Source organism: Lutzomyia longipalpis, chromosome 1, assembly GCF_024334085.1.
Source record: "Lutzomyia longipalpis isolate SR_M1_2022 chromosome 1, ASM2433408v1".
Taxonomy (NCBI): domain Eukaryota; kingdom Metazoa; phylum Arthropoda; class Insecta; order Diptera; family Psychodidae; genus Lutzomyia; species Lutzomyia longipalpis.
The window spans coordinates 3,254,068-3,281,591 of NC_074707.1; the positions used below are offsets into that span (position 1 = coordinate 3,254,068).

The 27,524-nt window shown below is 34.2% G+C and overlaps 6 protein-coding genes across 17 annotated transcripts in view; 3 read left to right on the forward strand and 3 right to left on the reverse strand.

The window, feature by feature from the left end:
• LOC129786470 (octopamine receptor beta-2R) overlaps positions 1-8,802 on the reverse strand; it is a 28,714-nt gene extending 19,912 nt beyond the window's left edge. The window contains exon 1 of one of the 2 annotated variants that reach the window (XM_055821541.1): positions 7,709-8,802. The gene's annotated coding sequence lies outside the window, so the exon portion shown is untranslated. The remainder of the gene's footprint in view (positions 1-7,708) is intronic. The other variant, XM_055821540.1, reaches the window with a different exon arrangement.
• LOC129786498 (3'(2'),5'-bisphosphate nucleotidase 1) overlaps positions 1-27,524 on the reverse strand; it is a 1,077,868-nt gene that overhangs the window by 778,273 nt on the left and 272,071 nt on the right. The gene's annotated exons all lie outside the window — the stretch shown is intronic.
• LOC129786463 (insulin-like growth factor-binding protein complex acid labile subunit) overlaps positions 1-27,524 on the forward strand; it is a 454,087-nt gene that overhangs the window by 154,492 nt on the left and 272,071 nt on the right. The gene's annotated exons all lie outside the window — the stretch shown is intronic.
• The window catches only part of LOC129786533 (troponin C-like), a 431,024-nt gene that overhangs the window by 131,429 nt on the left and 272,071 nt on the right, over positions 1-27,524 (forward strand). The gene's annotated exons all lie outside the window — the stretch shown is intronic.
• Positions 1-27,524, forward strand: part of LOC129786431 (uncharacterized) — a 414,480-nt gene that overhangs the window by 114,885 nt on the left and 272,071 nt on the right. The window lies entirely within an intron of this gene.
• On the reverse strand, positions 16,570-19,267 carry LOC129786833 (ATP-binding cassette sub-family G member 1-like). The gene is made up of 5 exons (XM_055822077.1): positions 19,165-19,267; positions 18,978-19,092; positions 18,722-18,911; positions 18,181-18,657; positions 16,570-16,917 (listed from the first exon to the last, which is right to left on the reverse strand). Exons 1-5 carry the CDS (start codon positions 19,265-19,267, stop codon positions 16,570-16,572), a joined length of 1,233 nt encoding a protein of 410 aa, XP_055678052.1.

The window sequence follows — 27,524 nt, forward strand, 5'->3', positions numbered from 1 at the left end:
CTGTGGTCAAAAGAACGACGGAAAGAAATAAATTTTTCATTTATTTCTGGCTATGATTGAAACGTAATAAGTTTATAAGCATTCGCGTTCTGAAGAATTTTTACCCAGACAGAAAAAAGTGAATTGACCATAAAATAATTATTCTCAGTCATCCATCCAATTATTCTTATTGTTATATGTCGTGCAAAACTTCAGAAACAAATATATACATCATATAATATATAATATGCATGACTAAAAAGTGCCACAAATTGCTCATGTTATTTGGATATGGAAAAACTAATATTTTCTTATGGAGTTTGTACATACATACAAATATATATTTTTTACGGGAGATAATAAGCAAACGCATGTTTTGTGCTTGGGTTAAAATACCCTATAGTAGTAAAAATGTAAATAATACACACAAATAATGAAATATGTATACCTATTTAAGTTTACGATGTTTTGCTTTGTCGACGTGTCTAAATAGTAAATGTAAATAGAGATTTTCACAAGAAAACCCAAGTGATGGTGTTTTCTTTGTAATCTTTCCATATTGTACGATCGCCGGAATGATAACAATTCACACATTTCACACTTTATAAGCATACCCATTAAGAATGAACGTCAAACAATGACGGGAAATACTTTTCTCAATGTATTTTGATCTTTGCGGAAGATATAATCATTAATATTTTGCATATAAAAACTTTACTTTAAAATATTTTTTTTATATTGAGATAGTGCTGGAAGGGAGTAGAGATAGTCTACTTTTAGATAGACTGATTTATGTAGCCTTCCTAAGTACATATAGGAAATTTCCTGCCCTACAACCTTCTGCCAGATCAATTAATTCAAAGGCATTGAAGCTTTAATTTTTTTATTATTTTTATCTGTTAAAGTAGTGCTTATTTCGCTATAATACGTACGTACATATATACGCTGTATGTATAAAATTTCATTCTTGGTTTAATTAGTTTTAAAAATAAAGTATGTACTGCAGAATTTTTTGTTGATGAAATATAAAACTACACATTGTTAAAAAAAATGTAGGTAATAAAAAATATTTCCCAAATTGACCCACTTTGGGTTAAATTTTGCACTCAATTTAATAAAGAGTATCACAACACCTCCTGCGTAATCTGCAAATTTCTCCTTTACTAAACTTTATTGAGTTTGCGACTTCTGTGGGAAGAAGTCAGTTTCCAGAAGTGGCTCAATCTATCACTTCACCCTCCCCCTTTAGAAATTTTCTTTTCATCACCCACAAGCGCAATAAATTTTCTAAGTTGTCAAATAAGAAGCATTTACATTCTGCCATTGCAGAGAGAAGTTGTTTCGTTGTCGTTTAAAGCGACTGTCAGGCAGCATAATCCTAAGCAGTTGAAAACATCACAAAGTCAATCATAACGCGTCCAGTTATAAGAGTTGGTGTCCCACAACGTGTAGAAGTTTGTTTATGCGTTGTAGTGCGATTTGTGAGGAGAATTAGTAGGCAAAGTTGATTTTTTTTTGTGAAATTCAGCAATTTGATGGATAAAAATGGTCATATCTCTGGTTCTATAAGACCTACAGAAATTTATTGACCAGTTTTGGAAAGGTCTTGAAATAAACTATAATCTGACGTATATTTCGATACATTTCAAGGTGACCTCTAGAACACAAAATGGCGGCTATTTGTTTTACTGAAACAGTTTTTGGCATTTTTTGCCCTAAAAGAATGGTTTTACAGGGTTCTAATGTTCTAGAAAGTTGTAGGGAATTGCAAAACCTTTAATTTGATACCAAGTTCAGAAAAATCAGAGAAGCCGTTCAAGAGATATGGCTATAAGAACTTTTCAAATTCAAGAATTTTTCAAATAGCTATATCTTCTAAACGGCGACATAGATTTTCTTCATTTTTGGACTGGTGCAAGATTATTAGTTCTGCTACAACATATCAAAATATAAAAGATTTGCCTAATGGGGATTCGGAGATATTGCCCCTTAAAGTTAGGCAATTTTTGTTTTTGATTTTAGTGCCTCTTGCGGATGTTTTTGAAACTTGAAATGTTCTAGACAGTTGTAGGGCTTCTTGAAACCTTTCATTTGATACCAAGATGGTCAAAATCGGTCAAGCCGTTCTCGAGTTATATCGAAAAAACACTTTTTGCTTTGGGTCGCCATATTTGCTAAACCGCTTGACCGATTTTCAAGTATGAATTATCGATAAAAATGTCTCACTGAGCTCTACAACATACTAAAATTTCAGACCTCTAGCTGTAAGGGAAGTGGTTGATGGTAGTTCAAAATGGCGGACGGCGGCCATCTTGGATTTTGAAAATGCGAAAAAATGAAATTTTACACCCACATTTCTATAGAAAATTGCAAACCCGAAGTCTCTATCTGTTACCGTTCTCGAGATATAATGCAAAATGTTGACCACCGGACGGCAGGCCGGCAGGCCGGCAGGCCGGCAGGCCGGCCGGATCAAAAATTTTCCACCACCAGTTTTGGAATGTAGGTTGTCTGAAACGTGCTCATACCAAGTTTGAGCCCGATCTGAGGTGGTCGGAAAATCCGACGATTACAATACTTGGTGTTGGCCACGAAGTGGAACACCAACTAATTTCTTACACGTGCCAAGATAAGTATGAAGATTAAATTTGAAATTGTTTCTCCAGCACAGAATTTCGAACAGCAATTAAAATGACAGCATCAAGTGGAATAATATATATTTTTAGCTCAATGTTTGCGTATTGAAATTCAAAATATTCTTCGTGTTTTACCATACATACTGAAAAGCTTCTTCCCGATGAAAAATCAAGTGGATTGTAGAGCTTGAGATGTTACTGGGCATTCATAATTATATTGTTGTTCCATTGGGTTTAATTAATAATAATTATTAATTGAATCCCTAAAAGTATTTTTTTTAACTTGTTGAAAATCAAGACCTACAATGAACGTGAATTTAAAAAAAAAACAGACAAAAATTTATGCTAAAAAATTATTCCAGAGTCAATGAGAATTAAATAAATCAAAAAGCCAAAAATAATTTTTGAATTTCTTCTTAAGGAGTGATCGAGTTAAGGGTACAAAAAATGTATGCACATATGTATCTAATTTATATAAATGTTTCTCTGATATATACCTCAAAATGGCATTTCATAAAATGTCATAAAAATCACAATATTTTGGTGAAGATTTATAATCATTATATATAACTGGCTGAAGAAAGCGTCAGTTGAGCATATTACACAGTTTATATGATATCCTCGCAATTCATCACTATGCTATCTGTACTCTTGCTATGTATAAATATAAATGATACGCATTCGCGTCTGTAAAACTCACGGTTCCCCTCAACTCCTGTTGGGGATATAAAAAAAACGCGTGAAAATGGAAATAAGATTTATATGTGTATACCCACAGCTCTAATATTAAAGTGGGGCCTATCTGAGATCTTTCTCAAATTTTTCACTCTCTTCACTATAAATATATAGAGCTTTTACGAATACATAATATAAACTATATACAACTTTTGCATAAATTAGGAACATTAAAGTAGGCGGTAGTAGACACCACATTATATTTCTAAATTTCCATCCAGCATAAAATAAAAGTTCTAAATTACGATAAATGAGAAGATTTGAAAGAAATCTCCGTAAATTATGAGTTATCCACGTTTAAGATTCGTACTCAAGCCACCATGCAAAATCAGCATTTTTGTCGCTTTCTACGAATGAACTTAAACCCCATTTCGTCGCACATTTCCGCACGAAAAAAAAATAGATCTCACCTTTTGCCAAATAAGCCCTCATTTTACTGAAGAACATTCTTTAATGTAGATACTTTAAATACTTTCAATTCTAGAGGGTTTTTGAATTTATTAACGTACATACACTACTGTACAATTTTAACTTAATTGCACCATAAACAAACTCGCGAATTTTACGCGCGGAAAAGGCCTTCTAAATATCCCACCTCAGGGCTAATGGGAGTTGCCTGATTTTGGTGAAATATATTTTATAGACATATTTTTGATAATAATAGGTCACTTCTATTAACCCATTTACTAATTTATATAGACTACGATCTACCCCTGAGGGAAAAGGGTTATAAATGGTAGTGCAGTTAAACTTTTATCCATATATTTTATTTTCCTACGTGCCATAACAGTGGACGAATATGACAATTTTTTAATAAAAAAAGAATTAACATTTGCATTTTTTAAGGCTTTTGAATATATTAAAAATATATTATAATCAAGCTATAAATTATAACCTTCCCTTCAGTATATCATTGCAAAATCCTTAAAGTCAAAATCATGCTTTTCTCGCGATATAATGAATAATTTAAATTTCTTATCTGCTTTTTGGCTTTTTGAGCGGAATCTTCTAATCTAACTTAATATAGAGAAAAACAAGGCAGTAATTGATTTAAGAAGAAGGCCCCATAAACAGGCTTCCCCGTAAAAAAGTCAATTTTGAGCTCATAAAATACCCATAAAAGATCCTTTTGCACCCATTAGAATGGAGCCCAAAGCTCATTAATAGCCAAAAACTGACAAAAATACCTCATCAACCAATTCAAATTTAGCTTTAGTGCGCGAGAAAAAGGATATCACAGCTGAGGTATGATGAGATAAATTTAATGAACAGTGAGCATCTCATACTACACCATTTTAATGTTTATCGTGGGGGTTTTTGGCAAACTAAAATGCTTTACCGCATGATCCTATTACCTTGCTTTTCAACTATACATACCGAGAATTTAACAGTCTCTTATCAAAAATCTGAAAACACGATAGTATGGAGCATACACACTGCAGTATTTTATCATTATGTCGTGTTGATTTCATCTATTTCATCACTTTTAGCATATTAATCTATCCCGCGGATGCCGCGGTGGCACCAGTTTCAACATAAAAGCATTTGAAGAGACTTTATATATAAATTTTATTTTCAATCGCAAAATCAATACAATATTTTTTTATTGCTGTCGTCGCTGAGCAGAGTGTGGAGTGTGAATCAAAGTTGAGGTAAGTTAATTATAAATTTATAATCCAGTCATGTGAATAAATTTCTGAAGCTCTCACCCGATATGGCATGAATTAGAGTTTCTTGTGTTATTTGTTTTCCGCAAATTTCTGTATAGTCAGTATTCCAGGCATTTTTCCATCTCTGTGCTCTTGCTTAAAACACTTCCACTCTCTGTGTCCGTAATTGCACAGTGTGGTTAATATATCATCTGAATGGAGAATTACTTCGCTTTTACTACCATATTCTGTTTACCTCCTCAACTGCTGTGGGAATATTTAGTCTCGCAGTCTCGTAATTATAGATTCTTGGTTTATTTTGTAACTTTATTGGACACTTCCGCGGCACAATTTTATGAACTTTATTGGCCCTCTTGAAATTAATTTAGCGCATTTTGTTTTTCTTGCATACCATATCGACCACTTGACATACATATTTTGAAATTTATGCATTGTATATTTTAGGAGTTTTGCAAATGTGCCCCCAAACAGTATGAATGTACTAAACAAAGAAGGATATAAATTTCAAAATTTAAATAAGGAAGAAAATCTATTAATTCTTTTTTATTTAGTAGAACATAAAACTGATTTAATTAATTGATGTGCAACATAATCCCGTTGCAATAGCATAAAAATGTAAATAGAATTTGCAGAAAATTTTATTTTATCGCCCCATCCTGACGACAAAGACAATATATAGTACAGAAAATGTTGCCTTATTTTACATCTTCAATATTTATAGAGCTTTTGATGCTTTTTCTTATGGAACAAAGTATGCAAATAGCTCCAAAGTATCCCAAGAATATTACAAAGTAATCTAAAGTAAACACAACAAAGTATCAGATGTTGGTGTTACAAAGAAAGTTACTTCTTTTCTCAATTTCATATATTAGTTGATTTTTCTGTGAGACGAACAAATTTTGCCACAGAGCCCCTATTCAGACATATTAATATTATGGTTATACATAGCCTATGGTCATCGGAACCCCCGGGAAGTTAATAGAAGCACCAGCAAGACATTTATAGGCAGGAGCATTGGACGTATACACCACAATCAAAGTATAAGATGTGGTACAAAATAGAAGAAAATAATGAAGATGTATTTTTCTGTCATCAATTAATTTTTGGGTTTATTTCATATATAGCCATCTTTATTACATTATGAAATGTATAGAAACAGCATGAAAATGTTATTAAAGCAAAATCTCTGCCAATAATTGGAAAATTTCTAATTTATATCGTTTAAATGCAGTCTTGGAATAAGTTATTTGAAAAAAAAAACTTTGATATGATATCGTCCTCTTAACTAATGCCATCAATTTACTGTGTGTGCTATCTCGCACTATATTTTCATCCATTTTATCACACAAAGAAATTAATTGTGTATACTTGATGGAAACGAAAAGATAGCGGGCTATTTGATAACCACTTATACTAAAGAATAAATTACATTAAAAGATTTTCTTTTTCTAAACAATTTTTTAGACAAATTAAAAAATCATATTTCAAAGACACCGCTTGTCTGAAGTAATCATTTTCAAATTAGCTGGTTTCCCAACACGATAGCAGAAAAAAAAATCCCGCGTTTTTTTTATAAACTTTTGTCACTTTTGTGAATTTAGATTGATTAAAAAAATTATAGGTATATTCTACCTATTAATTATTACCTTTAATTAATTAGTTGAGTTACGTATTTGAGCGAAATTTTTGCAGAGGCAATCAAATGTTGTAGACAAAATGTAAACTCAACCTTTCCATAAATAGGTGGAAAACAAAAAAGATTTCTTGCCGGTCGTGCAAAAATTTCGCTCTGTTAAGTAATGCCTTTTTCAAATACAACCATTCAAGTATTAATGAAAAAAGAATATTCTTGCAAGACATAATACGAAAAAAAGGAAATTCAACATTTTACATTTTCATAGTGCATTAGCCATAATGTCTAATTTTTTGCTGGTTATGCGTGCCATAGTCTCGTAAATCTTACAAAAAAAAAAACAATTTATGAAGAATAGACGTTTTTTGTATAAAATAAATAATCCAGACGACAGCTTTATTTTATAACTAAAGTAAAATTTTTCCGCAACTAATTCCAACGTTTCTTCGTGATATTATTATTTTATTGCAGGCACCATAGCCAGGAAAAACGTCAGTTGTTGTTTTTCTATTGCTAATTAATTTATCTTTTTTTTTAAGTGTGTGACAATAAAATTCACGACTTAAGCATCAGAGAGGTTTTTCTCAATTTTCAGTGCATGCTTTCAATGAATTTAATCTTGTCACTTGTTCCTCTATATTCTCCTCTTAATAGTAATTAATATCACACTTTGTGCTTCTTCCCAAGAGGTTTCTATTTGCATTAAAGTTTGTTTTTTTATTGCGTCTATGTGGGCAGTTCTACAGCAAAATATATATAATTTTCTTACCCAAAGTAAAGTGAGTGGAAAAAGGTTCTGGGATTTTTGAACTTCTCAAGTCATATGTATATATGTAGGTATGTGTACTGTGCCTAAAGCAATGTGTCGTTTGATGTGAAAAATTGCAAATAATATGGGAAGCTGACATGAAATGTGAATCTCAATTTTGCATGTGATTGTTGGCATTATTTTATTTATACGTCTCCCTCGCATCTCACTCAATCACACAATCTCTCACTCTGCACAAACCCTCTCGTATCTGTCCCATCCATATTAATTGCATAACAAAACTCACATTTTGTATTCCACAATTGAACTGCTAATCACTCCCATGGAGCACTCAGATGTCGCCAAGTGGTGTACCCACACTGTGGTTGTAGCACTATGTACCCAGAAGAATATATTTTGCGTGTTCTCTTGGCGCTTTCACTACTTCTGGCCATTTGCACGGTAGTTAAGCATCCCGCGGTGGAGATGAGGGATGATGGGAGGGAAATTGTGAGACCCAACACACACCTTGAGGGGGGTAATTTGAAATTTATCTCCAAGCACCCTTCGGAGAAAAATATTTGATCACGTTCACGCACTCAGCGGCCTATGGCGCTTTGGGGTCTTCAGCACGTATAGAAAAATCCCGCACGAAAAAGTTTTTTTTTTTGGCAATTTCACAACACTCAACTCATTATTGCTGGCAGAGTGATGGGGACATTTTTAGCCACAAATCATATTTTTCACACAAAAATAGCATTTTCTTATTATTTTTATATATGTTTGCCTCAGAACCTCCTCTTTGGTCGCACCAGAATCACTCAGCAGCACTATATAATACAAGGAGTGTGTATATGCACTGTGGCAGCATTAATAGATTTCCTTCAGTGTATATAGAGAAGAATCAGCTCACTGATTAATTATACGCGTACAGGGGGACGTTGGGAGTGGGGTACAACGGGGGCTGGTCATGGGAGAGAAATCTTGGTGTGATTTATCTGCTTAAAAGAAAAATCCCTGGTGGTTTTGCGGTGTGATTGCTCAAAGAAGTCCAAATAGAAGATACATATGTATATAAAGTAAAAGAGGAATCTCTTTACAGCTTTTGCACGCAGAGACACTTCACTGCATTGTTAAAGGAGGAACTGTTGTGTAGTGTAGAGCCCAGTGCTCATCTCCTTGGCCCAGGACACCTTATGAGGCGCGCGCGAATCCCACCGACACTTCCAGATGCTGGAGCCTGGGGATCAATTGGTGTCAACTATCACGGAGTGGCACCTCAGTTTTTTTTTTTTGTAAAGCACTTGCACCCAGCTTCAGCACTGTAGACACTGTCCGGAGCGTACGGGGAACACAAACATCACGGCATTTAATTGTGAACCAACTGACTGTGACTGGGACCGAAAGCAGAGAATTGTGATAGCAGAAGCGCCAGAACTCACAAAATTCTCTTTCGTGAGCACCACGACCAGATCGTGAGAACAAAACCTCTCAGAGACCAATTTAAAACATCGCCTCTCTCTCCCATCCAATTTGCAAGGGTGAACGTTGACTGTGTGCGCAAACGTGCCCATCGGGATTGTGTTGGTATAGCCCCACGCTTTGGCACCGTACTTAACTTTTGCCTACAACTGTGCTTTCATACATACATACGTATATAGCAATACTGAGAGGAAAATACATACTCACGAATTTTCCGCGATTGGGGAAAATGTCCCAGCTAGGATTGCAGCATAGCACCAGTGAGTACTTGTGCTCCTCCGTGTGTGGTAGCTCATCTTCCGGGGCCAGAGTGGAAGGTGCCATCGCACACACTTATGGGGCATGTATGAGTGCGACACTTCCGCCTCCGAAAGCTGCCCAGCTGGAGATCCCCGAACACATGCTCCTCCACCGGGTAGTTTCGCACCCTTCATCCGCATTTTCCATCAAATTACATGGCTTTATCTCTCCCTCCGTGGTGCGGACGATGGGAACTGCCAAAGGCACTATGTATTCCTTACACATTCCCCGCCTCTTATCCAAATTGCGCCTTTGAGGTTCCAAAACGACATATATATTTTCCTTCTTAACCTTTGGGGTTACATAAATTTATATATATTCTATATTATGTACAAAAATTTATCATATTATACATAAGCTCCCCTACATAACGAACAATGACTTTTCTTATAGTCTCTCGCGCTTTTTTTTCTTAAATGCTCAACGATTAGGCGCCGTACCTAAAAAAAAAAGTCAACATAAATTTTATTGCAATATCCATAATCATAAAAATCCCTCTTTTGAGCGATGATTGGTCGTCAAAAAGGGAAAATGGGGCTACTTGTTACACTGCGAAAAATTATTAATCACGCTAATCGCGAATATTCAATTAAATCACCAAACTTCTGTTAAAGTATTCTATCGATTCTATAAAATAACACAAATTTCTGGCTGAAATGGGAATTTTTGAATTCTTCCCGTGGGGGTGTAAATTCACAACACCAATGTGGGGCTGAAAGTTACATTGTGCAAGGGTTTGGAAAATGTACTAAAAATCTATTTTCCCGGAGAGATAACATAAAATAGTCTGAGGCAAATTTGTAGAGCGGAAAATTTTCTATCAAATTCTCATTCAGACACATATATTGTGCTGACATTCACACAGTAAAATCTCTGAGAATTCAGGAAATTAATTCTAATAAAATAAAAAAAAATGTAACAAATCGCCCATGGTTCCCCTATTTTAGTACATTGTAGATAAGAATGGAATTGAAGAAGACTTATTTGTGTAAGTAGCTCCTTTTTATTCAAGTGAAAATTTTCAAAAGTATACATTTTCTTTCAACCAGGAAGAAACTTTATTGAAGACAAATATATTTTCAGAAAGGAATTGGGGGTATTTTTCATGTATATAACAACTGGGGATAATTGTATCCTGTTCGTTATTTAATACGCTTGACGGGATTCACCACAAACAAAAAGTTCTACTTTCTTGCAATTATATATAGAAAGAAACAGAATCTTCCTTCTGGATATTATCTTCATGTTTTCTTTTGTTTTAAGGTTAAAAATTTAAGTTCTTCCATGAAGTAAATTAAATTAAATTTCAAGGATTGATTTTCCTCATTTTCCTCCGTAAATAAGAGACTTCTTTCTATACACTTTATGATTAAATATTAGGTTCGTTTACTAAGCAAACACATTCGCCCAGGAAACGTGTTTAAGGATAGGTATGTTACATACATAAATTGGTATACTTTAATATACATATTTAACCATTTTACCTGTCCTTTTGGTGAGTACAGACGAATTGCCTGACTGTAAATATTTTAGTTATTTCGATTATCTCACCTCTTTGGCCAGAGATTAGCCTTTCGTGAATACATAGACCCCAATTTAGATAGGATATTTGGTTTGTTCCCTTTCCAATTCAACCGTCTCATGTTGCAATTTCCGACAAAATCAAGTTAAAAAGTTGTAGAATACCTATCGTTCTCACACTGAAGAAATATTAATGAAGGTGGAAAATGTGGGAAGAGGAGCGAAAGTCGGAAACGCACTATTTCAGCAAAGCTCCGGCACACCGTGGAAGTTTCTATAGGGGCAAGGATTTCACCTGGCTATATAGCGAAAGCATCTCATTCGACTTACAACATTGCGAAAGGGTGATGGGAAATTTTGCTGAAGGATGGCTCACCTACAGAGTGTGGCTAAGAAAATGTGGGTGCGAAGGGGAGGCATGACGGTTGAAAAGGTTCTGTGAGCTTATCAGTATACTCAGAACTGAGCTCACTTTTATTTCACCGTGGTTCGTGGTGGCTTTTGACTGGTGGGCTTAGTCAAGAACACCTCAAGTTTCCGGATGTGCTTATACCTGTATATATGTATATTTAAGATTCCACCTACATCTTGCCCCTTATAAACCAAACATACATACATTTATGTATGTATCTACTTCGCGCCCCTGTGGCTCCTTCACCACGAAACTAAAGCAGAAAAGGGAGAGAAAAATAAAACGATGTAGAGCATCATGGTCACTACCCAGATATATCCCTCGACTTTGGAGAGCTTTTATGATTTTTCACTTTATAGACTCCCATCACATTATGTACAAGTTTCTTGCTGAAAGTCAAGCTCACACAGTCTCTCCCCCTGTGTGACTAATGCCAACATCCTCGTTTCGCAAGGATGATACAAATAGTTTTGCTCTTTCGCCTCAATCGTTCTTGCTATCGCGAAGTATTCCAGTTCCAGTGATGTCACGTCGTCCCAGGAACCGATAAAAATTTTCCCAATACAGGGTGAGGTATATAAATAAAAAATTTATTTTATTTTATTTTTCCTTGGATTATCCGAAATATCTGTCTGTGAGCAAAGTAATAAAAACAATCCTTCGATATGATTACTTTTAGAAAATTGCTTTCAAGACAGCAAATAAAATTTATTAAAGATGAGACTTTAAGGGCAAAATTATAGATTTGTCATACACCTGGATTGAGTCACCCTGTATTTATCAGTAGTATATCATGTATATAACTTGGGTTTATTTAGCTTCTTGCTGTGCCTCGTTCCGTTCTTTTTTACCCCCGTAAAATTTTCTATACCCCTCACTGTACGTACATACCCCAGTGTGCTCCATTTCTCTCTGTCTGATAAACATCCCTCACACATGGAAGGAAAAGCACAGTGGGAACAATCAAATCGAATAAGACGACCAAACTAAACTGGAAATGTGTATTATATATACGTGTGGAAGAGGAAGTTGCTATGTACTATATAACACAACACATATATATTGAGCATCTAATATAGATAAAATAGAAAATTGTATATCTCTCTCTTGAACATTGAATTAATTTTCCATTCTATTTTTATTGACGTGACTATCTAGCCGTGTCGCCCGTACCAGCGACGATGTGCTATCTTATTTATTATTCCACTGGTTTTCCCGGATCAACCCCCACATTAAAATTCCACTAAAATAAGTCTGAAGAAAAAAAATTTTCAAAAGCAGAATTGATCATTTCAATCGAAACTTACAAATTCACCACACATTTTATGGCAATTTTTCATGAGGAAATCCGTGACGGAGAAAATCCTCAAAATGCCAGAGACGATGACTGGCACGATGTGAAACTCCCATTCATGCTGCCCGTCTATTACCTACCTCTTTCTTTATTAAATTCAAATATATAAGGTACACACACACAGGTATGCAAACAGATATGTATACGACATTATAAATATGAACCGTCAATATATTTTGGGTTTACTAATTAAATTAAATTAAATCTAAGTACCAACTAGTCATAATAATTTTGAAATCTATTTGAAGTAGTGTGATCTCCGGTTATTCATTGCCAACAAATTAAAATACACTCCATCGTTTCCGACAAAATTCACTGGCAAGTTTAAGAATTAAGTCAATGCGATTAAAGAGGTCTCAACTCTCGTGACAATTAATTCCAAATAAATATTTTAGTTAATTAGACATTCATGTCTCCTTTGACACATACCCTCATTGTATTGCTATATTTCATGCATATTTAATTACACAAATTAATAGCAATTGAGTGTGTCGAGTGTGAAATTTCGCATATAAGTCGTTGTTGTGTAAAACACGTTGATGCCTCCCGGACCATATAAATCATAAGGGTATTGCCACGTCATGCAGAGGAAACTTTTTATTTATTCATGGAATACATATTCATATGAAAAGGAACGAAGAAATTTCCTAGAAATTCCTAAAAAAGAGGTTCTTCACTCAATTTTGATATTAATTTGTCCCTCGGATTTATTGAGATTTTTTTTTCAGTTTTCAGATTTAATTCAGTTGTAAGAATAGAAAATTTATTTTTTAAAAAGTTAGTTATTCGTAAATGTAGTCAAAGTTTTTATTATAAAGGGATATCCTTTAAAACCTTGAAGGGTATAAAGTTGGAGCACATTCACGGAAGAAAGTATTTTTTATTCAAGAAAATTCTTAGAATATAGAATACAGTTTCATCGCCTTTTTTTAAATGCAAAGTGCTGAAGGGAAAAATTCTTTGATGTTATATTCTTTTTGTATCTATTTTACTTTAGTTAATATATTTCATGCTTTTTATGTATCTTTTATGTCGGTACATAAATGTTACAGTCAGGTATTGGATAACGTCGCATGGGATATACTCTTTCCACCCATTAACAATAATGAGTGGAAAGAGTATATCCCATGCGACGTTAATCAATACCTGACTGTACATAAAAAATATTGGAAGTGTACTAAATTATGCTTAAAACTAAAAATCATTAATTCAAAGAAAACTTTTCTTTAAAATTGTTTTTTCTCTCAATGTTTTCTCCTATATACCCATACAGATTTAATATCATTTAATGTGTGAGATTTACGATAAAGGATATTTCTAGATTATATACAAGACAACATCTCAGTTTGTTCTCCTTTAAAAGCTCGCATCTTTCTGTGTGTGATAAATAACCGCATTTAATTGTATTTATCCTGATTTTGTTACATGGATTTGCAGATGTGACATGTTAAGCAGCACTTAAACCTCTTGCTTCCTTAACAAAAAGATCCCAATCTCCACCAATCAGTTTTTCATTCAGACAACATAATACCATCAAGCTGGTGATAGGGCATACGTCAATTTTTTCCCATAAGTCAGCACAAGTAAAGGAAGTAGGTACATATATAGCTTTAAAGTTTAGGAACTTTTTTCCGCTTTTTCTTCTTTTTTTGGATGTGTGTTCTAAGTGCTCTCCGTGGGGTTAGATACTCAAATATGAAGGGGAAATGGTTTTCCTCAGGGTTATACTTGTGTGGTTTAATATTTCTTTTAAAAATATCCTTTTGCTTTCATCCATCTTCATTCTCAGGGAAGACCCCCATCATTTTAGCATGGTGTGTACGAGTCTCCCTCTGAGTCATTTCCGCTAACATATAAATCTCTGACAATCCTGGAGGTCGAAACGGGATGATGTTATGCATTCTGACGAGGGCTTTCCACCGTTGAGAGTAAATCGTGCACAAGTAGAAATTCCAGGACGAGGGATTTCTCTATACTAGATGTTGTGTCTTCAATCTTCAAGATTTTCATACGAGTGCTCTCTCACGCCTTCAACATCAAAAGCAACGTGGAGGTGCCAGTATTTGTGTTTAATAATTCTCACTCAATTTACATGTAACACAGTTGGGTTATAGCTCCTCATGGGAGCAATAATGTACTTTGTCTGCAAACAATTAATCTTGTTGGGGATGCCTCGCGGGCAGTTTGCATTTTGCTCTTTGCGAAAGTTAAATAAAACTTTTATAATTAAATTATTAATCAATGTGAGAAAAGTCTCACAATTCCCAGTGAAATTCTTCTTCTTCTTTTTTCATCACAAACTTCAAATATCCCTGTATTACTACAGAAAGCACTTTTCACTTTTTGGATTGAGATACTATGAAAAAGTTTAAATGGAAATTTTCAGATGGGCTTAGTCATTGGAACTATGTGCCCAAAGTTATGTATGAATGTGCTATGCATATTCGTACATTGCTTTTAGTGCAGTCAAGTGTATATAGCTATCATGTAAGATATATACTTAATTTAGTATTAATAGAAACAAGGTGTTTGATGAAGAATTCTAGGACAAGGAAATGGTAAGGCTAATCTCCCCTATGTATTACTTATGTAGGTATATGAAATAGAGGCGAGTAGGTCCTTTAAAATTTTAATAAATTAAATTAGACAATAGTGTTCTACTGTCCTAAATTTTCTTAATTGAGATTTACCTCTTATATAATGGAGAAGATATGAGGTTAAGTGAGTCATGGAAGGATTTTGAAAAGACATTTGAATTACCTATGAGCTGTCTTTAAGGTGAAATTTGAGGACAAAGAATTTTACTTTAAAACTGTTCAATTTACAATGTTGCTTTATTTCTACGGAAGCAAGACTACTACTGATACTATTTCATCCTAATTGACAATCCCTCACTCTGTCTTACCCATGTGCTATCTATAAAAATTTCAATATTGAGTCATAAAATTTATTATTCATAGGGAAATGCAATAAAATCAATACAATCTATCAACTATGTGACAATACATTACAATATTACATAATCAAATTATTGTGGTGTGAATGGAGAGTGTGTCTATGCTCCTCTTTGCACTAGTGCAGAGAGAAGGTACATTTGCATAAGTGCCTGTGGTCTCATGATTACTTGAACTAACTTGCACCTCCCCCCTAGCACACCCACATTCTTAGAACTGGAGCAGTCTCTCCGGTTGAAAAGTGTGCCACAATGTTATATGTATACGATGGAGTGAAAAGTCTTTGTACCATGAGAAGGATATTTTCGAGTTAAGAGCAAAGTCTTGAAGTCAGGTATACGCAAGTACTTTATTTTTTTTTATTGTGAATGTTTGTATACATAAAAGTGGAGTGGAAATTTGCTACGATGATGTCCCGAGTAATAAATGAGGATTTTATATACTCTATATTTTCATGGAAAGAAAACACTGCATTGTTCTCTTAGCCACTAAAATTACTCTGTATATACTTCTTCCTTTTTTTCTTGCTGATTTTGTATATAATTTATCCTGAGGTAAACCGAGTAATTTTGTACATTTTATATTTAACCTCGATGTGCTTATTAAAGTATTTCTTCACCTCCTTATGCTACTATCTTATTTCATCGTATCGTCCTGAAAATGTCAGTTTGCAAACAATTTCCCTTTAATTTTTTTTTTGTAAATTTTTAAATCCATTCAAGTCGATTTAGAGAGCTTTTTGTGTTTTAGCTGATTTAATGCACAATAGTACAAAAGAAAATATCCGGGTTAAAAAACAACAATATTTTGTGAATAGAAAGAAGGTAGGAAAGGGGAAAAGTTAGCCACAACATGAATAAAATAAATTCTGTAGTTTTCCTATCCTGGTTTATACAGCAAAATTCTAAATAGAACACTTTTATAGTGAACTTCCCATGGATATAACTTTCTCTTACATTTTGATCATTTTGCTCTATTTAAATGCTAAATTCCATTTTTCTCAGAATTTTCGTATCCCTTTTCATAACAAACTTCCCTCGACACACTTTACACAGAATATAGTTTCTCATATTTTACTACACTATACTTTAGATGATTCATTCAAGGCAGTGTGTAAGAATATAAAATAATGTAAACAATTTTATCTAACTTAAAAGCTTTTTAAGCTTCATACGAAGGGCAAAATATGATACAATTTTCAAGATAAGAATCCAAATAACAACAGCCACAATATCCCAATGATAATTGTTATTGGTCATGTCCATTTCTTCGAGAATCTTTGAAATGGATTTAAAGTAGCAAAATTCTTGATCACAGTTTAGGTCTGAACGACCAAATCCATAGAGTGCCTGAAAGGATCCTTCGTAGAGGTACCTGAAGAAGGGCACATAGCTCAGTGGTTTCATGAACACAGGCATTTCTTTGTAACGTATGAAGAAACCACAGAAGATTAACATTGGCATAGATGTTGCTGGTAAAATGAATATTCCCATCTACAAAAGGAAACATAAGAATAAATTTAAATGCCTACATAATAGTAAAATTTACATTTAGGAACTTCTTACTTGTACAGAAAAAATAGCTCCAATTGCAAAGCCGTAAAACAGGGAATTTATGCTCAAAAGAACAAAGATTATTGATATGAGAAGCATTCTGAAACCCTCATATGGTTGATCTGACAAGAAATAGGCTGGTATCAATGTACAAAATGTACAAATTATTAGTGTTGGTAGATCTGCAATGATTTTAGCATAGAAGTACGGAAAGAATGCATAACGATTGTTTAAGTATTCCCTGTGAAAAATCTTAGCTTCAGATGGATCTAAAAAAAAAAAATAAAAAATAAATAAAAATTATGAAAGGCGAAACTCTAGTATGAGCTTGCTTTGAAAATATTTAAATATTCATTGAGATAAACCATTAATTTCAAAGTTTTCCAAAAAAATAGGAAATAAATGTAATGGTTGAAAGTTAGATTCGACCACGTGATTAATCGATTTATATCAAGTAGTACCTAAGAACCGAATCCCACCTTTCACAACTTCTCAAAACCATGAAAATTACCACCCAATAAATTCTCTTCTAATCAATAATGTATGTATACATATTTACACAAAGAAGAGAATTTTAATTGTAACTCACTCAGCAGAATAAAACAGTTGAAAATTAAGTTTATAAAATAAGTTACTCACACAGCAAAATTATTGGGAGAGAATTTCCAAAGAAAGTTAGCAGTATAAGGATGAAAATTAATGAGATATTAGCAAGAAGTCTGCTCGCATCGTTACCAATTTTGTAAAAAGCAAAACCAAATAGTACACCCGATAGCAAGTGCATTGCTATTTTTAATTGAGTTACAATCTGCAAAAATATAAGAGAAAAATCAATTAAATACCACACTGAATGCACAAGTATTTGCACTCACAAATTCTCTGCGGTTGCATAAGAAAGTCCTGCGGAGGAGAATGGAAAACTGCTTCCATTGGGAAATTGGGTATGGAAAACTTTCGTCATCATTCATAATGTAATTGGGACCTGTGAAAATGGTGAAAAAGAGAAAAACCAAAAAGTTTTGAATTAAATCATACGTATTTTGGTAAGCCGACGTGTGAATTAGACTGAGAATTTGGGAATTTTTGAAATTCTCCTTCCGGTGACGCTCACCGGAAGGAGAATTTCAAAAATTCCCAAATTCTCAGTTTAAATCATACGGTTAGTAGTTAGGATAATATACCAGTTTCGTCTGTTTTTTGTACATAGTTTGCAGCAACAGGACCTCCGTTTTCTTTAGCCTTCCATATTAAAAGATCGAGATTCCCTTGTCTCTGCTGACTCGCAACTTCGAGGATGAAATCAGCGCGATTGTAGTACTGCGGGCAGAGGTATCCAGCTTCTTGAAACTTCCCAACAATACTATCAATTGGACCCCTGTAGATGCACTGCCCATCTGAGAGGACGTAGATATCGTCAAAGAGTTCAAGAACAAATGAGGATGGTTGATGAATGACGCATATGACGGTACGTCCAGAATGCGCCAAATCCCGCAGGTGCGTCACAACTTGGACTGTTGATACGCTGTCTAGACCACTTGTGGGCTCATCGAAGATCATAATCGGTGGATTTGTAATTAGCTCTTCGCCAATTGACAAACGCTTTCTTTCTCCGCCTGATAGCTTCTCCACATAGTTGTTTATACATTTTTCCAATCCCAACAATTGCACGATGTTTGCAACCTGATTATAAGAGATTTAAAGTGATAGAGTTAGGCGGTTGATTTATGGCTTCTTTGTGTCTCACAATAAGGCGTCTTGTGGCTTCTGTAGTTCCAGCTGGGAGCTTCAATTTAGCAGCATAATTTAGTGTTTCGCGCGTTGTTAATTTTCCCAAAAACGTGAGATCTTGAGCAATGTAGGATGAATTTCTACGGATGAAACTCTGACTTGTTGGTTTACCATTGATTAAGAGAACACTATCTCCTGTAGGTTTTCTGCAAATAAAATAAATCCTTTAAGGACAATATCCTAGGGGAAAATAGAGTATTTTATTTATATACCTAAATCCTGATAAAATATTCAGGAGAGATGACTTTCCTGCACCAGATGGACCGACAATAGCACAAAGTCGTCCAGGGCTAAAATCTCCATACAGTTGCTTCAGAATATCAAGGTCTAAGAAATCAAGAAAAGACAATTTTAAGAAAATATATGAGCTTGTATTTATTTGTGCCATTCTCTTCTCACCTTTTCCAGATACATTTACGGTAAAGCTCAAATTTCGAAAGGAAATTTTTAATTGTTCACTCTCATTTGCTAAATTTACAGCAACATTTTCCTCTTCACCCATTTTAATTCTTCAACACCACTAGGTATAAATTTTACATAAACCAAACAGCTTAAATTTTCACAAAGGCACTTGTAGAGCGTTTGTTGTCCAGAAAAAAACTGTTGGTATTTAATTTCCCACCAAAAATACGTGTGCAATAAAAATATGCTCACACGAGTTATCTTGAACCTTGATAACACGTAATTTTATTTAGATGATTAGCAATTTGTAAAACGTGCTGCCAATTTCGCTACCATGAAACCTTTTATTATTGTCATATGATTTTAACAATTCACCTTTAACCATCCTATATATTATGTATCTACTTCTTGTAGAGAAAAAATGTATATATTTCCCGACTCTTTTCACACTGGAAAAAATACTTATAAGCCAAGTCTAGCGTTGTAGTATGATCATTAAACAGGGCAACAAAACGTGTAGTAGTATATTTCTCACAGAATGATTGCACATCAAGCACTCTATCAAGAGAAGGTATTCAATGGCGAGTTAATGATGTCAGTATTGAGGCACATTTTATCACCACTTTTATCCCTAATCTCGTGCAAAGTGTTCTCAAGAAACTCTCAGTCATAAATGTTTCTGCTGCTGTAAGATGGACCATTTGTGGTGAGACATGTTAATAACCACTTTCTTTATTTATATTGATACAATTCCTCTATCTGTCCAAATAACTTGAGGATTCTGGATTTTTTTTTCACTTGGAAAAGAACATAATATCCTTCCAGCTGACTTGAATCGAACTCTGACACTGGATTAGAAAATTCAATACCGCTTCATTTTATATTCCACCACCCCATTGTTGGTTGTCAGCAATCAAGGGAAACTTTCCGGGTGTCTTATGATTTTTTAATTTTTCTAATATACGCCTTCTGCTGTCCTCCATAATTAGGGTTTACATTTTGATAAAGTCACTATCTATTTTAGGAAGCACAGTAAGATTGAAATATTCATTTTGCTTACAGAAAGAAAAAAACGATATTTTATTTTTTTCAGAATTATTGAGCTTTTGGGACATGAAATATTGGTATATAATATTTCTTTTTTCATAATACAAAAAAAGATTTTGGAGCAGCTGACTCACTTTTTTTCCACCCATGTTAAATATAGGTATGGAAACATTTGGCGGGAGAAGTTTTTTTTCTAATGTGGCGTGTGCTGAGAGGAGGTAAAGAGAAGTAAAAAAAAACTTGTGTGGATTTCTTATTTTAGTATTGTCAATGGGTAAAAGAAGAGAAAACGTCGGCGAAATTCTCTCAAAGTTCCAAAATACACCCAACTCACAGCCATAAAATCTTGCGCTGAGATTTTTGTCAGAAAAGTATAATTCTTGTGGGAAATCAGAATTACATCCTATGGAAAAACGAATACAGTGATATGTTCTGAAATAGCTCATGAGATTTTCTGAAGGCAATTTCTATTTATTATGCAACAATATCTCAAGAAGAACAAATTAAATTAGCTACACAGTGCTGCAGATTAGCTACACAGACAAATAGAATTTTCTCTCTCATAAACATCATACGAGAACTGTATGGGAATACTGAGAATATGCAGCACTTGGGCGGCATTTTATGGCTGGAAATTACAAATTACGCTTCTAAGGTTGCTTGCTGACGTGTTAAATGGGTCCTAAAGTGTACGACAAATGTGTACGAGGAAAGTTGGAAAAATTGCGAGAAATATGTGGTTTGAAAAGGATGAATTTAGGGGACATTGTGGTTTCCTTTTTCTGTTAATTCCACCTCACAGAATTTTAGCTGAAACACCGATTTTTTTCGGTTAAGAAGTAACCCTTGATTCTGTAATAATCTCTGACCGCTGCTCAAGTGGCTTTATCCACCCACTGTGAGGCAAAATTCGTGGAATGTGTTTTGAAATGTGACACTACCTAAATAAATAATCCTTTTGGTCCTCCAAAGTGAGACAAGTATACCTACATAATACTTAAACGTACCTATCTATAAATAAACCTCCTATTTATATAAATGTTTATAGGGGATGATTGGATAAAAGATAACTAAAGGAAAAAAACAGAAATAGTATTTTCACGATGTGTGATAAAAGAATGTTTTCAAATAATCCTTTACAAATTTTCGTTTAAAAAAAACCTTTGCTGGGTTCAATTAAAACTCCTTTTCATTGAACCTTTCAAAATAGAAGAATGGGAAAATCGAGAAGGAAAATAAAATGAAATTTAATCACATTTGTAGAAAAAGAAAACTCTGAAATGTGAGAAGAAAGATATCCTTCAAATATAAATATATATAAATCATTTTCATAAATCGAGTGGAATTCACAATTTTGCAAGCGAAAGCACAAAAAAAAGCTTCTTATCGACTCCTCCGCACTTTTCAATCCTCCTTTTTAAATACCACGTCGTCCATAGTAGCGCGCGAGGATGTGTCACGGAGTATGAATAAATGGTGGGGTCGGGTCATTGGAAAATGGCATCAAAAACTTGGATGGAGATGATGTGAAAATATTCGAGAGAGATGTGTCGCGGGCATTTGAAATGTGTGGCCCCTATATTTGACATAATTTATTTAATTTTTAACAACTTCATCAACGGCACCCTCGCAATCTCTGAATAGCAAAAGCCACATGAATAACTTGAGACTCTTGTGACTATTTATAAAAATTAAAATGCTGTACGTTGTAAATTTTATTTTTATAAATACAACTTCTCTCGTCTCTTTTTTTTATTTTATTTTCTTCTTAATTCTATCATCGAGCATCAAGCCAAGTGTGTGATGGTGAAATTAAATTCATGCTGGCATTCATTGCGTGTGCGGTAGCGTGAAAATTATGTAAATATTATCAAATATGTGTCCCATACATTTATTTAAATATTATTATTGCTACCACGGGGTGACTACTTATCCGGGGGGTGTTTACAAAATGCCCCAAAAACCCCCCGTTCGTTTTTTTTTTCTTTAATATCTTCCACTGCAGCGCCGGGAATGCCATAGCCCCACAACAGTTTTATCCTCATTTTCTCTTTTTAGCTCATAAAGTATTACATGCAATTTCAAGTGAAAAAGCTATGAAATTTCCTGGCATATTTGCGTGTTTTGACGCGTCACAGAAAATTCGGTATCCCATTAAGTTTAGAGACAGGCTTATCTAACTACATATATATTTTCCAAGTTTTCCCACACACCGAGTCTCCCACATTATATGGGTATGTGAATGTATTTGAAGTTTTGTGTAATTTTCTTTAATGAAAGTATAAATCTGTGCATGTAAAGTAGGTTACATAATAAAAGTTTTGCAAAATAATCGGGCCAACTTTTGCATATTTGTCGCGTTGCAGACAGCAGTATTTCATGAGGTTGGATCCAACAGCAAAAACCTTCCACACTGAGTGTTCCATCCGCCACTAATAAATAAAACATATTTCACCCCCGGTCGTATCCATATTATAGCTGCAAAAGAGGCATTTAGGGGGGCCCACAAAGTGGACAACTCATGTTGGACTTAGAATCTATACTCACCACAACATAAACTCATCCCACATACCTCCGCACAATACAAACCAGCCATATAGAGGGCATTGCAGCGAATATTTCATGATCACAAAATATCCAAAATACCATTTATACTCTTCTATGCTATTTAATGACAATTATTTCGTGAAAATGACAACATTTTTCCATTCATCACCCTTCAATAGTCATCTCACACTCATTTTCCACATTTAATTTCACGTGGTACATCATGTCTACATTGAATGGTGATGTGTTGCACCTATATTTTCGACGCCCTACCTTATATTTTATTAATCTTGTTTCCGTATGAATAAATCTCATTCATCTCATTTGAGTGTGGAGATTGGAAAATGAAGCCATCAAACAATCCAACATTTCACACCCAAAGTTTAATTATTGTATACATAACTTGGGTGATTTCAGATAAAATGGAACATGACAATGATTACGTGTTGACGATTTTATTTACACACAACATAGTATATATAAATTGTGGGTGTATGTGCTTTTACATCTATGTGATATTTCAGATTTTATACCTATATATAATTTTTTTATTTCTATTGAGAGTTTGCTCTTGAAAAATATTTCTCTATACATTGAAGAAAAATTCAATTGAGAGAAATCACTCAAGTTATTTTATTTAAAGAAAAATTAGGAAAACTTCTCAATATCCCATATGTGTTTGATTTTTAATGGAAAATGCTATTGATCCATTTTCTTCCATGGACTATATTGAGATAAAATAACCTGCAAAATAATAGCTCACATGTATGGCATGGTTGAAGCTTGAGATTTCAGATTCAGGATTCCCTATACCCTCATAAAATACATTGCGGTTCGTGAGGGGAAATACTCGAATTTACGGTACGTCGATTTCCTTTTCTTCAGCAATTCGAGCAGATGTGAAAAGCTTCCACTTCCCTTTCTGTCTTGTGAACTACATATAACAAAAATGAGTGAAAAATGTCAACCCTAAAGTTTTTTGAAAGTTTCATACTCAAATTTCCCCCCCCCAAAAAAAAAGTATGGAAATAAATCTTTTGTTAACACTAAAACATATGACATATACATAATATTTTATATAGTCGTCGTGATATTCTTGGTTATATTTGTGCTCTTGTGCTACTTTTTGCGGTCAAAACTTCCCTTTTATGCAGAATATTCCTTAAATTGGTATTTTAACAAAATATATTCAGAAAATGGGGGGAAACTTGTAAAATCCCGCCCCAGCAGAAAGTTTTCCTTCTATTGCGGTGTGGTGGATGAAAATAACTTGGTCGCCTTGTAATAAACATTCTCGTGGTCAATGGATCATTTATCGTGAATTTTCCCTTGGAGAACTTTTAAAGTTTCCCTCGCGATATTGTGTGTGTATACTTCTGTATCCTTAAGCATACTCTGTGGAAAACATAAAATACATATTTTATTCCATCCCAACACAAGTATATATGTGCTTTCTTAAGCTTTGATCCATTTTCGACCTATAACAACAAAATTAGTGAAATACTCCCCCTAGAAAGCTTCAGCCAGTGTGTTTGAATTTCAAATTCATCGGTAAGGGCACGTCAAGAGGATTAAAATGTCATCTAAGGTGAATAAATTTGCCAAGAATAATAATACGTCATTGAAATCTTGTAAATTACTTTAATTAAATTAAATGCATACGAAACGCGTCCTTAGGGGGATGAGCATTTTCCCTCAAGGTTTTTTTTTCGTAGTAAATGACATGAGAGATCCTTAGGCATTTATGGATAATAAAGGGAGAAAAAAATGTGATGTGGTTGAATGTTGAAAGCCTTTAGGGGTTAATCAATCAATTTATTCTGTGTAAAATCACAAACTCTTTTTATGCGCGATATAAAAGTAATTTTTCCATGAAATTATTTTTCTTTTTAATTTGATATTCAAAAAAATTAATTGGATTTCCAGGATATTTTTTTTTACATTTCATTTCTGCAAAAGCATGGACTGTGTGATCTTTTGTAGCGATCAACCTCTCTGGTGAGATAATTTGCCATCTATTTGCCAACTTATGGTATGTAAAATATTAAAATTTTCTCACAGCACGCATTTAAACTACTTATGTAGATATAATACGCACAAAAATCCGATGTCATCCTTTGTATGCAAATTTTTCTTCCACTTTTTTTTTTCATCCCCACAACACTCGTTTTCACTCCGTCTTGTATAATATTTGGAATGCCTTATAATTTTTCCCCAATGTGTAGGAATTTGAGCATCTCGTGAAGAGCCTTCAATTTGAGAAGAATGGCAGGATTTCACATAAATCCACGCAATTTTTTCATGTGACCGAACCTTACAAAAGAATTTTCCTCGTGGTTTCAAATACGTCGTTTATATGTACATTTATTGGCGAGGAGCACCACCACAGTTGTAATTTAAGCCACAAATTCTCGCGTTACAAGAAAAAAATTTTCCATTATGAACAAAAAAGATTCTCCAAATGATTGATATTGAGAAATAGGCCAAATATTTCGTCACTCATGCAATATTATCTATCCTTTGAAAATTCAACCTTTCACGGGAAAGAAACGCAAATAGCAGCAAAAGCTTATTCAATAAAGTTCTCTCGTGAGATCATATTAGAATCTAAATTTATAAGCTTTCTTCTGCATGTACGAAGGTTTACATTTTGAGACCAATACTGGAAAGTGAATTCAGCACAAAGAATTCAATACTCTTTGGAGAATTTCTCCACTCCAAATCATTAGAAGTTATCCTTAACATTTCACAACCATATTCTCCTCTTTGAGTCTCCCTCAAGAGCAAAATTCCTTTCTGATTTCCATTGCAACAATGGGAAAATTGCATTTATGTTCGTTTGTAACGCATGAGAGCGCTTTTGGCAAAGGACACACAAACTCACAGTAAATTGGAGGCATTGCACAAATCTTCTGCATCAAGGGTACAAGAGAGTTAAATCAATTAAATGTGAAAATTTTCACAAACGTCTGATTTCATTGTTTCCCCTCCTAATTGAATGTTGATTGAGTAAATGCTTCAGTGATTTATAATAATATTATTTAGAAGAAAACATAGTTAAGGATCGATAATTAAATCGCTAATTAAAGTAATGGTGTAAATTTTTCAACGTGGGAAATAATTTAAAAAATCATGGAAATTATTAAATAAATTAGAATAAAAATAGATTCTGATATAGGGGTATAGATTCTGGCAAAAATCTTTTCTTAGTTATAAAATTTTCGGTATTCTGAGAAAAATCTTATAAGTATTATTTTGATATTTTATTTCTTTCTTTAATCATATTTTTGCAGGAAAATTATTTTTCCAAAGCTCTCTAAAGATCTTTCTAATTATTTTCCTAAACAACAAATTCTGTTTTAGAACGGCAATAGAGCGATTTAAATACACCATCTGATAAAATCTAACAAGAACTTTTCAATTGTTAGAAAAGAAAAGATTTTTTTCTTTTCTGAAAATTTCAAAATTATTCTTTACGTTAAAAAAAATCCACGACGTCCAAATAAAGAATAAAAAGCACAGCAAAGAACATATAATACATTTCTCATTGCCAATCTGTATGTAGGAAGTTCCCAATCTGGGGAGAGAATGTAAAATGACTTCTTTATTGATTTTGGCTTGCATTTGGTAATGGAAAACTTTTCCCCGCAGAAACTTCCGTATAAGCTTTCGGTAGTGCAATTGTCATGTGAAGTCCCCTCGACAGGTGATACTCTGTGCAATTTTCTGTGGCTCAGCTTGAGAATCAGCAAAGAAGTCATCCGGGTCCCTCGTGAGCCACCACCACCCCCAACATATTCTATCACATGAAATGACTCAAGTGTTATGTATATATCTGAAAAGTTCTTCCACATGATAGTGCTGAGCCGCAATTGTGTTGTGAAAGAACGAACTAACATGCTTGACTTCACACAGCAGAAAGCTTCGCATTTACTGAGGCTCCCCGATGCCATCATCATCGTCCCTCCTCCCTCCCTCACATACCTTATGCTGTATGTATATGGCTTTATGTAAAATACTTCATTTTTCATATTGTCTCCAGGGCAAATGGGACACATAGTGGATGGTGCTGTGGCACCCACTATCAGATCTTTTATGCCTGTGACATCGTTCAATGAATCATTTAGTAGAACAACAAAGGTATTAGAAAGAAAGCTTCTCCGTTAGGTACATATCTTTAGCACACTTTCAATCTATTCAATATTTCTCACGGAAATATTTCAAGACTTTTTATTTTCTTGGAAATCTTTTTTGCTAGCAAATCAATAGATAGATAAATAAAATTAATGGACCATCTATTAATGGCTCTTTTGGTAGTTAAGGCTGAAGGTGAGAATAATAAAAATAATTTCCAGATGGATAACCTTACGACGTCACAGCACTTATGGGTGTAATGTTATGTACATAGGTAACGTAAATGTTAAGAAGTGCAAATGATATTCTAAGACTATTTTAATTATCCTTCAAGCATCTCCCACCAATTGCTCGGTATAATTCAGATTAAACAATTGTACGCCGCATGGGGATGCGAGTGCGGTGAAGTCGTGGGTGGATTTTGGGAGGAGGGTGGGTGGTGGGAAGGAGACGGGCGCACAACCTCCCCCGAAAAAGCTGAAGAAGTGCGAACCCCCAAAAGCGTAGGTGAGAGAATTTGTACTACTCTTCCCTAACACAGAGTGTGGAGCTCTATCGATCGCAGCTAGGCATCCAGCGGCAGCAGCTGAGGTTAAAGGAGAAGCTCCAGAAGCTCGTGGCACTATAGT